At 43.1% G+C, this 12,176-nt stretch overlaps 1 protein-coding gene across 1 annotated transcript in view; it reads right to left on the bottom strand.

Moving 5' to 3' along the window:
* COL28A1 (collagen type XXVIII alpha 1 chain) overlaps window positions 1-12,176 on the bottom strand; it is a 151,881-nt gene that overhangs the window by 23,360 nt on the left and 116,345 nt on the right. The window contains exons 28-30 of the mRNA XM_045827928.1: window positions 2,331-2,399; window positions 1,697-1,777; window positions 1,572-1,607 (exon numbers count right to left, since the gene is read on the bottom strand). Coding sequence (XP_045683884.1) covers window positions 1,572-1,607; window positions 1,697-1,777; window positions 2,331-2,399 — 186 coding nt within the window. The remainder of the gene's footprint in view (window positions 1-1,571; window positions 1,608-1,696; window positions 1,778-2,330; window positions 2,400-12,176) is intronic.

Below are 12,176 nucleotides of genomic sequence, written 5' to 3'. Positions count from 1 at the left end.
AAGTGGCTATTTAAAAAGCAATTCCAGTATGATATTAAAACATTATATAAAATGGGAATGTCAACAGTTATCCTTTTTTTCAGGTCTTGGCAAGCTTTTTCACATCTACTGAGGCATTTAAGAAATCTGAAACTAGAATGGATAGAGAAAGGGAAAATTTATATATTTATCCTAAATTCTCACTTATTAAAAATTCTGTTTTCCTTCACCCTTCCCTTCCTGCTTATCCCCTTTTCTAGAATCTGGAAAGCCAAAGTCAGAAGAATCATATCCCCATTTCCAAGATTCCTGCCTCTTGGCTAAACACTTTCTATCTAAGAGATAAAAGTCTATCTTGCCCCCAGACGTCATCATACATCATTGTGCCTGCTCCGGACCCACGTATCTTCTTCTGTCACAGCATTCATCAAGCTGTACATGAATATGCTTTGCTTGTCTTTCTCTCCACTGGGCTGCGAGCTCCCTGGGTGCAGAGGCAGTCTCTTATTCTCTCTTATTCTCCCAGCGTCCCCCCAGAGCCTGCCCTGGAGCACACGCCCAATACATGTTACCGAAGTGGATGAACAAATGAATGGATGAGGAAACCAGCCCCTCCCCTTGGTGGAATAGGAAGGAGGGTCTAAACCTACGGGTCCATTTGTCTGGGCATGTTGTGCACATTCTCCCCTGCTACTTTTGGGGCAGAATGGCTACATGTGCCGCTGCTTCATTCACCATAGACATCTTGGGTGTGGAGAAGGGGTTGACTTGTGGTAGGGAAGAACAAAGAAATGAAGGTAGCTGGGCCATTAAAAAAAAAAAAGCATGTAGTCCTGTTTGTCACACTCCCGGCTCTCATCTCTCACCTTTACTACTGGAACTCCCACGCCCCTCACACCTGGATTTCCCAGCACAGTCCCTAGAATCAGCATCCCCAGACCCAGACCATGATGCCCTCCAAATCAGAAAGGGAATAAAAGAGAAGGTCTGTATTTCTTCTCCATTCTAGAAGATAGAGTGCCTTCCAGTCAGAAAGGAAGAATTAGACGTTGTTATAAAAATTCTGGGACATTTCCACCCCGCGGGACTTCAAAGAGTGAGTTTTTTGTCTGCAGTGGTGCAGGGAGAAGAGTAGGGAGCAGACTGTAGATGCTTCCCAGTTACTTGTCTTCATGGATCAGTACAGAAAAATACCGGGGTTGCCGTTCTTTTCAGGGCACGTCCTAAAGAAACCAATTGAGGAAAAAACAGCCCCAGTTCTGAAATGCGAAGCATCATGTAAAATACAAAGTCATTTGCTCATTTGGCTTCTTGTAAACAGCTCACCTTGTTACCATTCCTACCAGGAATCAGAGGGGGATAGTCACCAGTCCCTACCATGAGGCCAGATAAGGGTTGCTGGGTGACATTTCTCCCTCACACTCAGATTCAGTTACCTGGTGCCTCTAAGTCAACACTGAAGTTATTGGCAGTGCTGTCATTTAAACAGCAGCTGGAACTCTGCATCAAAAAAAACTCGTACTTCTAAAGCTAAAATCCGAGTGTAATAATTTTGCAAGTACCCCCATTTAGCCTCTAGGAGTGATACTCACTGTAAGTCCTTGGTCTCCTTTTGGTCCCTGTAGCCCCTGCTTAGCAGAAGAAGAGTAACAGTCAGTATAGGTTATAACCAGTTAATGTGTAAAATTACAGTAAGGCTTTAAAAGTCACTCCTTGCCTGTTTTCCTGGCAACCCGGGCTCTCCAGTTTCCCCTTTACTGCCTTTTATCCCCACATCACCCCGTTCTCCATGCTCCCCCTGTAGGATACAATGAAAGGTAAGTTTAGAAGGTGAAATGCAAAGCCAAATAAGAACAACTCTGAAACGTTTATTTAGAACTGGTATCTCGTTAAGAGCTGTAGTCCTTGATGATACAAATGTATGATAGGAAAAAAGTGGGCATTTTATTCACCCCCACCCCCTTCCCAGGTGCCATAATCTAATTCATCATGAACCAAAGATGTCAGAGTGAAGAGACCTTAAGATACCATCAGGTCAGCTGACTGCCTTCAGGAAGTTTAACTATTATATATTTTATACCTGAGTTATCTGCTATCTTCTACATGTTATGTTGTGAGGATTTATTTCTTTGTCAGCTGGTTTTCAAGAATGAAGAAAATGGGATTTTTTTAAAGTTAGCTTGTTTGTAGATAGGAAAGAAAATGTATAAGGATTCACTTTCAAATGGATTTTTTCCTCTGAGAGTTTTATAAAAAGAACAGTAACAAGTATATGAGAGCCCTTCCAAAGTTCAAGTCAAGCGGTTGAGATCCTAAGCCTACGAATGTTTTCAAGGTCCTGAAATACTTACCTTCTGGCCAGGGAAGCCGTGGCCGGTCGTGCCCTTTGGCCCCGGAAAGCCTTGAGGTCCTTGCTCTCCCTACACGCGATGTGAGAAAAGGATGTTCCTGTTAATCTTCCGAGAAAACTCAGAACATTCTTTGGGTCAGGTATATACTTGCAGTTTCAATACTGCATTACAGCATTATCTAAACCTGGGGTGAAAATACATATGTCAGATGGGCTCCATGCTCTGCTAGTAAAAGTCGAGCTGCCGGGAGTGCAGCAGAAGCGAGGCAGCTAGTTTATCAAACGTGCCTATTTCTGTGGTGTAAATACTGCCACCCTGGCATGTTTCAAACTATGAACTTCATATCAATTAGTTCACACATAGTGAGGAGCTGTTATTTCCATTGTGACATTGATGGTGATTTTTATAATCGTCTTTATATTTTGTCTAAATTTTATTATATGTCAAAAGCATGAATTATCTTAACAATGGACAAAAAAGATATAATAGCATCTGATGAATGTCAAGGAGTTGTTTGTACAATTTGCCAACACTCAGATCCCAAGCTGGAGATCTGAGCAGAAGGAATGAGAGGAAATATATCTGCCCTACTTCCAAAGATTGCACTGCTAACACTGGTGTAATAAAAAGGAATAGGCAGGAACGTGTGGGTAATACAGCCCAAACTCATCACACCTACTGGGCAACATGCTCTACTACCAGTCGATCTACAGCCTCATTTGAGCTTGAAGGGTAGAAGCACCTGCCTACGTACAGACTTGGCGGCTGGCCTGCAGAGTGCTGTGAAGGACAGTGGACAGATACCCACCTGATAGTCTCCCACTCTTCTAATGAAAGAAAATTTAAAAATAAAAAAAGTATAGGAAAATATGCTCTTAAGAAAGATGTATCAGTAATGATACTCTGACATAAATTCGTTTTCTCAGGATTTTTCTCTTTGTGTGTGTGTGTGTGTGTGTGTGTGTGTGTGTGAGTGTATAGGTGGCTGAAGGTTTCTTCATTCAACTATGTCCCTGGTTAAGAGTAGCTGGGGCTGTCGATGGTATGAGGTCACCAGTGTGGGGGTCAGCAGGGCTCCCGGCCCAGTGTGAGAGATACTAAGGTTATGGGAGAATGTGAAAAGGAAATCTGTGGTTGGCTCTGTCCCTGCCCCAAAGGACAGAACAGCGGGACAAAGGAGCTGGGATCATAGTGCGATGGTGAATTATCACTAGGAATTATATGTTTAGACAAAGTGGGTCCAGAAAGGACTCAAAACCTTTCTGACTGTTATTCAGAACAATTATTTCTCTTACAAACTTTCAGATTCCTACAGCAGCTGATGCAGCATGCTCAATCAGTGTCCACTACTAACTAGCTGCTTTTAAGAAATGACACAACTTCCTAGCAAGGTTAACAGCCACCATGGCTTCACTGATGCACCCTGAGCAGAAAACTGCAGAGTAGCCCGTTATCAGGTCAGGGCCAGCTCCATGCTGAGGGGTTTATTTTGCATTATTCACAATACAGAAATTTTAATATATAATTGTTAACATTGTAGCTATTCCAAGCAGCTGGGTTTCCCTATAATAAAGATTTTTCCCCCTGTTTAATCACCAGTTTCCCTTCAAAATAGTTCAAGGCTTTCTATAATCTTCCGAGCAGACAATCTGGCTAAAAGCCTTTAGCAAGTGAGTCCATGCCTTAGCTTGGCAGAGGTGAATGCTATCCAATCAGATTTTTTTTTCTTTACAAATGTCAGGAAAATGATATACTGTGATTTTGGCATGGGTCAGAAGCAACTGCAGGAAAGAACCTGTCTCTCTGAAGGTATAATTAAATCAAAATGTCAAACCTGGCTTCTTAACCACTGTATCTTACTCTTGGATCTGTCCTGTTAAAGATGTGATCTTTTTAGCTTTTTCATATGATTGCTTGTTTTCTGGGAGATAACTTTTTAAGGAGGATGCACAAGTACCTGAATATTTTAATAAATCTGTTTTCGTTACTGTTATCTCAGGAAACAACTTGTTTGTTTGTCTTGGGTTTTTGTGGGGTTTTTTGCAAATGTTTTCTCAGTGATGTAAAATTCATAGATGACCAAAAATGTAAAATAGATGTCAGTCTTCTACTTGGGGTGTAGAAAGCCAGAAAAAAAGCTGCTTTTATTCTTAAAACAGCAACAAAAAATGCTTACTAATGAAGTCACACCTTTCCTTGAATCCATGACAGAGCTGTGGTTGTGGCTACAAGGCAACGAACTAGCTCAGAATCTAAGAAAACACAGGCTCCCCTGAGGAGAGACAGGACCCTGGCACTCACCTACCTGCCAGAAACGCCAGATATCATGCAGGCTGGTAGGAAGAATCCAACTAGCATTTTTAACAAATTGCTAAAGGCTGAGTGTGGTGAGCATGAGAGGTTAGAATCCCTGGGAGCTTCAGGCACAAGGGAAATTCATACCCACTCACAGGCTTTTCCCTGGGGACTTCCCCAGTGCTCAAGAGAGAGACTGGAGACAGGGCAAGTCCCGAAGCTCCCTGGTGGACCAGGCCTCAGGGAGGGCAGCCGTCCTCTGGAGAAAGGCACAAAGCCCTCTCTGGGACAAAAGTCTTCAGCTGCTGGGGTAGTCGCAGCCAACACTGTCACTTTGAGGCCACAGATGACAGCCCATAGCGGCTGGGAGAAGGAGAGAGATAAAACCTGCAGAAGTACATCCTGGGCCCAGACTTCAGAGACACCTTCCTCCTCGGGGAGGGTCAGGAGACCGTCCTCAGCCCGGACCAGCAGAGGCCTCCTATGCATTTGCTGGAACTCACAGAACTATATGTGCTTGAAAGGGGTGGGGCTTTTTTAATCCTTTACTAAAAATTTTTAAAACTTTTAATTAAAAAGAATTAACAGAACACTTGGCAAAAGGACTAAGGTCTGTAGATTAAATAGTAGTCTATCAACAGTCAGATGCCACTAAAGATGATTCAGTCAACCGCAGACCAAGTACACGGTGGTGGTCACTTAAGGTACTGATGGAGCTGAACTTCCTGTAAGAAATGGAAGGATATGTGGTTCAGGAGGGGTTTTTTTGTTGTTGTTGTTCTGTTGAGAGCAATATCTGTGGGGCCTGGGAACAGATTCCCTCTCACTCACAGTGCCTTAGTTTTGAGAGCACAGATCTCCTCCCAGTGAGTTCCTGACCTGCTTCAGCATGGAGGAGCCTGCCCCCACACACTGCACACTCAGAGGGCTCTACCGCCCTCCCAGATCCGGCCTGATGGTCTGCAGGGTGCACTGCTGGACATTCTTTGTTAAGGACCTACAGTTCCGTACAAGGACGTGGGACCATGAGAGCTGCCTTAACAAGTACTAAGTGTCACTGCCACTGCAGTAAAAGCTTTCTGTGGTTGATGTGGAGCCAGTCTGTCCCTGAACTTTGGAAATATTTTTGTATTGTAATGATGTGAAGCATAGATAAGTTTTATTTCTTCCATCAATTCAATGCCAGAGAGATCACCTTATACTGCATGGAGTCAATGGAACCAAAAACAAGTTTCCAAAGTCAAATTATTGAGTCCTCAGTTCTAGACCCCTCCACGTTAAGCACCCTCTATTTATATGAATAGCACACAGTTCCTTCACCCGACCACTGCTCCAACATGCAATAGCCAGAACCACATTGCCATGGCAGCCCCCCGTGATCCTTCATCTCTCCATCTGTATTTCCTATTCCCACCGACCCTCAGGCCACCTTTCACTCCTGCCCTCCAACTGTCACTGTTATGATGGTTTGTGCCTTCTCCAGCCAGTTCCTCCTCAATAGTCCCGGTCAGTCCAGCCCACACGCCTGTTCACGGACCAGCACTGATAGTGCTCATGTTCTCTTTCTGACGCTGCCAGAAGGAGGGGGTTGTGGGACAGTGTTCATAACACCAGCAGTCGTGTGCAGTGATGCCCTGTGTCTTCCCATTCTCTCACCATTCACTCACTCACTAACTCACCCAGACCAACTTCCAGTTCTGCAAGTCCCATTCCTGGTAAGTGCCCTGCACAGGCGGACCATTTTTTATCTTTTATACCATATTTATACTGTACCTTTTCTATGTTTAGATGTTCAGATATGCAAATACCACTGTGCTATAATTACGTACAATATTCAGTACAGTAACGTGCTGTACAGGTTTGTAGCCTAGGGGACCTAGACGACACCATATCGCTTAGGCATGTAGCAGGCTACACTGTCTAGGTTCATGCAAGTGCACCCTGTGATGTTCCCACAATGACATAATCGCCTAGTGACACATTTCCTGGAACACATGCCTGTTGTTAAGCAACACATGACCACAGTAATTTGCTGATGTTTATAACTTTCCTGTGTTATATGAGAGAGTATGCTTATTTGTATGAGAAACACAAAATATTTGGGGGTAAATACTGCAACTTACTCTCAGGTGTTTCAGAAAAATAATAATGTTTGTATATACACACACAGACTTTAATGAAGCAAATGTGGTATGTTAACCTTGAAGAAATCTGGGTCAAGGGTGCATGGGAATTAATTCTTTGGACTATCTTTCCAAATTTTTTGTAAGACTGAAATTATTTTAAAATAAAAGTCAAAATTAAAATACTGTATAAAATGAATGAATGATGAATGCACTGAATGGTTGCAAAAAAGATAGCATCTATCAGCGCTAAAGGAACTAAAGCATATGAGTATACAGGTACTTTACCTATCCAAAATTGGGGACCCACAGGTTAAAAGAACAACACCAAGAGTCCTAAAGTAAAGCCACAGTTGTGGGTTTCTCCCTACCCAGAGACAACTTCTGACCTTTTTTTCAATGGTCACCTGAGGACATTTTTTAAAATTGCTTTGTGTGTGTGTGTGTGTTTGTGTGTGTGTGTGTGTGTGTGAGAGAGAGAGAGAGAGAGAGAGAGAGAAATATTGATGTGAGAGAGAAACATCGATGCTTCCTGCCCTAACCGGGGGATCAAACCCACAACCTAGGCAGGTGCCCTGACTGGGAATTGAACCTACAGCATTTTGGTTTACAGGATGACACTCCAATCAACTGCTCCACACTAGCCAGGGAAAGCTTTGCTCTTTAAATTCAGGAGGCTTACAAGGTTACCAAAAACCTATTGTCCCAGGATTTACACTCATACAATACTAAGTTCAGTTCAACCTTTAAAGCAGCAGTAGCATTGCCACACTTGGACACAGCCGGTTTATAAGCCTGATATTGGTTGACTCCACCATACTGTGACTTTATCTGCATGGGGATTACATAAACGCTAATGGAGAAAGGAGGGCATTTGAGCTGCACAAACAGAAAGGAAGCCCTCAGCTACCATTTCCCCTTCCTGTTTGAGTTACTGCCTCTGAAGAGTACTAGAGAGTCCACTATTGGGGAAATTTTTTAATGTCCTCTAGGATTTCAGCACTTGCCCATTGTCTCAGGCTAAAATGTGGATGGTAAGAAAAACAAAACAAAACAAAACAAAAAACATGACACCTAAGTTGGACTTGGGCTCAAACTTGACACCCTTTTTCTTTTACTGTTGAACTGCTTTCTTCCTTATCACTTTTCTTGCTAAAAGGAAAAGGGTTAAAGTAAAAATTGGAAAATGTATCTCCAGTATTTCCAGCTCAACCAGAAGTTTGGGTTTCTTCTTTATCAAGATTTGTGGTCCTAAGAAATTGCGGAGGCCCGGTTACATATGAAAACAAAGGGAAACTCTGGCCAACCTCCCATCATAGGTCAGCTGGAGCACTCTAGGTTGAGAGCTCTTGCTGTAGAAGCAATGAGAAGAGAAAGCATTTTATTTTTTTACTATATTTTCTTTGTAGGATGCAATCATGCAACTATTTTAAAAGTCTAAACCTATCCCATCTTTTTGTAGTAGCCCCCAAAACATCCTAGAATAAATCAATTTACCATTCTTTTTTTTGCTTCTCCTTGTTTGCCTTTCTTTGTTCCTGATGGTGATTAGAGTATTGCTAATTAGGAACCGGGGGAATTGTAAAATTTGAAAGTGAGACAAGCAGCCTTCTGCCAGCTTGAAAAAAGAAGCCAGTATTGTGGTAAGATGTTGATTTAGTGGGTAATGGTAGAGTTAGCACGTCCCAGTGACCTGCCTTGAATAAGCATGCAGTGTTTGGCCTGGAATCCAGGAACCACTCTGTATTGAAAGGGATTATTTTCTTATACTTGGTGGGCACAGCTGGTTCACTTTAAAAGGAAAATGGTATTTTTCAGGTGGCTTATGGAGACCCTATCATTGCACACATAGTTGAAGGTGATCCAGAGACCCCTAGAACAACCAAATGGTCTGGCATTTTGGCATTCGCCTCCTCCCTGAAGTTCCAGTCCTAACAGTTTCCTGTGTAACTAGCAGCTGCCCCTTGTTGTGTGCCTGTGTGCGAAGGACTGAGCTAATGATAGAGCTAGACACGCTCTTGTTTAACTTCTGTAGTAACCCTGGGAGAAAGTATCTAAATGATAAAACTGAGACTTCAACAGTTCTTCCACATCATCTCAGATTGCATCTGACCTCACAGCAGAGCCTTGACCAGTAAGTCGGCCTTCTAAACACAAAGCTGCTGGTACCCCCACAGGCTCCCCTGACTTTCATTTCTCAGTTCTCTCTTGCCAGAGTGGAAGTCCGCTCAAGTCCAACATGAAAATCAGTCAAGAGCTTCCAGTTTTGTCAAATCCTTTCCTTTGTGGAATTGAGTTCTTGTACCTTAATGTCTCATATTGATATACAGGGTGTGGCTCAAATAGCACCCCCCCTTTTTTAATTACAAAATCATAAGCAAGTAATTCTGTAACATAACAATATCACACTCAAGCACACCATATGACATTTTAGGTGAAATGTTTGAACTAAAACTATAAATTATTACACCCATGTTATTACCTTGCTAAACAGACTCAAGCAGGCATGACTTCTGCCAGACCCTGTATTTTGGTTTAGACAGTATCATGAATGTATGTATGTGCAAATGAATTTAATGCACACTCTAGGGGTGCTGGGTTAACATTAGAAATACCATAATCAGTGGTCCACACTTCAAAGACATGTGCTTCAACTACTACTATTTGAATTTTCTCCAGAGGGAAGACAAAAACGATTTACCCTCATTCAGAATCGGCACCTCCTGTTCTCATCCCATAACGACGAATCCCTTCACCTTACCTGACTAACTGGTTAACTGGTTCCATCATGAGAATATTCTTATATTTGTGATCATTTCACAAATATTAGAAAAAGAGCAAAAGTCTCTGGGTAGGGAGAAACCCACAGAGTGATCATTTTACACAAAATGCTTGTCACAGTGCTTTAAAAGGTAGAGAACTGGAAGTTGGACCAAGCTATCACTGCATGTTCTTTTCATGCATGTTAGTAAGTAGCTGAACGTAGGGTAGGATTCTAATACTGGCTTTAAATAAAACATGCCACCTGATGGCCAGGGTGTCGAGGAGGGTGCAGGTAACTCCTATTGACTGTTAATCTTCAGAGGCTACAGACAGTCATCGAGAAGAATGTGACAAATTGTAAATGTCCGAATTGACCAAGGTTAGCTGACAACAGTTACAGCCCAATGTGCTCAATCTGGGCATATTTTTACCCAGTCATTTTGCTTAAACTTTTAGTCTCTGCTTTCATTTTCCTGTTTATGTTTATTAGCAGATGATATACTGATTAGACAAGTGGTACGTGAATATTTGCAAATAATCTCAGCAACAGAAGCCACTTGACCATTTGATTACTGCATGGACACGTGTGCTCACTGTTATGATTTTCTCTCCAGATCACAGAATTTAGTCCTGCTTGTCTGATAATAAAATGATTCTTAGTGGTATAAATACTAGAATTAAATACATTGATAGATCACAACACAGAGTATCATGGCTTCTAGGGGCTTTCCCAGTTGGAATCAGTTCTATGAATTGACCTGTCCTGCCCTTCTGCCTAAATATTCTTCTGTAAAATTGGCCAAATTTCATGAATATCTTGCAAGGCATTTGCATTACTTGCATCATGAATGATAAACAGGAAATGACAAGGCTGGCTTCATGGCATTTGCCCTGCTGGAGACGGGGCTCAGGGATGCCCCCTTTGCTCGGTGTCTGTGCAGCGCGTCTCCTGGTTCGCCCGTTTCTTTGTCAGTTTGGTTTTTGAACCCCTGCATTGCTCTTCATGCTGTCTGTGCCCCTGCCTTGGCCCCTCACTTTCACTTTTGTGTTATCCTTAGCAACCTTGTTCGCATCCATGGCATTAACTGTGATCCTCTAGGGATAATCTCCAGTTTTTTAATCCCCAGTCCCATCCCAGTCCCATCCCAGTCTCTAAGCACCAGGCCTGACTTGTATCTGCCTTCCAGACCTTCCCAAGTGTTAGCCATTTCAGAACCAAATCTATCAAAGACAGAAATTCTATTCAGCCACATCTATTTATCTGCCTGGTTTTCCCTCTTTAACTCACTTCTCAGTCTTCCAGGATTTTCTTGTTCTGACCTTGTCTGTGCTCCCTAGATACTGTCATTGGCTTGTCCCAGCCAGAAAACACCTCCAAGGGGGTCTTCCCTGACTCGCCCCCTACTCACCCTAGCTGAGAGTAATACCCCTATAGATCAACCCGCACCTCTCCTGTAGCAGTGTTTCATAACAGGTGTGGGTGCTCACACCCTTTCTGTCCTATTTATCTTAAATTCTCCAAGCAGAGGCTCTTCATCTTATTTATCTCTACACCTTCTGAGGTACCTATTTCAGGGCCCTCCATATCCCGTTGAGCTAGAGGGAGTGGGTGTGGAGGCTGGCTGTCATTTTGGTAGAAGTTTCCCAGAGACCCTGTGCCCTAAACACAGTCTTATCTAGCCTTACAAACCCCCACAGGTACTTAGTGCTTCTCCGATTCCTTCAAGGCAAATTTCATGATAAGTTTTTAGGGATCAATATGAACCAGAGATAACAGCCTAGAGACACAAGGAAAATTGCCAGCCGAGATTTCACAATGTGGGTGATGAAGGAGGTATTTATAAATGGTCTTCTAGCCTGGGGTCTGGAGCTGAATCCAGGCCCACTTTATTAGCAGCTCCTGTGGTGCTGGCCCCAGAGACCACTGAACAAAGGAGTCAAGGGCTGGCCAGCAGTTAGAAAACTGCCGTAAGTGATTTAAGAAGCATCCCACTGAATGAATGCACAGGCCCCTTCCACGTTGCTGCCAGGGTGTGGGGATGGGGGAGGTGCTGCCCTGGTGGCCAGAGCTCTGCCATGGCATCAGGAAACGGGGCTCCTTCTTCAGGGACTCCTAACACAGCCTTCAGTCCCTGTGTACACATTTGCTGAACGAAAGGATTCTGTGAAATGTTGTATGCTTTTCAGATTTCTCTTTTCCATGTATCAGTTTATTAACAGACAAGAATGGGCCCAAAAGCATGAAAGGCAAAGCCTCCCTTGAGCTGATTTAACATTGGGGTAGGCTCACTAATGGCTCCAGAGATATGCAGGCCCCAGTGCCTGGAATCTGTAATCTATTACACACACACACACACACACACACACACACACACACACCAAACAAAAAAGACAGCCCTATAAATTCCAAATATACTAAAATATATGTCATGGTCATGCATCCTTGGACATGTAGCCAAAGGGAAGATTCTAATTAGAATTAAACAGGCTCGGCTGTGCATAGACTTGAGAACCACCACAAGGAAATGTACTGTGGGAGTCCCTTCCACGAAGATGAACCGAAAAGTATAGCAGACCGCTTTATACATAAGCAGAAGGTAGCAGCTCCTGCTGTCACAATGAATGTGTCTTAACTGTCACATATTTAGGTGTGAAAGCTGGGGAA

This window comes from Phyllostomus hastatus, unplaced genomic scaffold, assembly GCF_019186645.2.
Source record: "Phyllostomus hastatus isolate PE091 unplaced genomic scaffold, TTU_PhHast_1.1 phas_scaffold_78, whole genome shotgun sequence".
Classification (NCBI taxonomy): Eukaryota; Metazoa; Chordata; class Mammalia; order Chiroptera; family Phyllostomidae; genus Phyllostomus; species Phyllostomus hastatus.
Note: the sequence above shows the minus strand (reverse complement) of the source record. Positions and strands in the feature narration are given on the sequence as shown.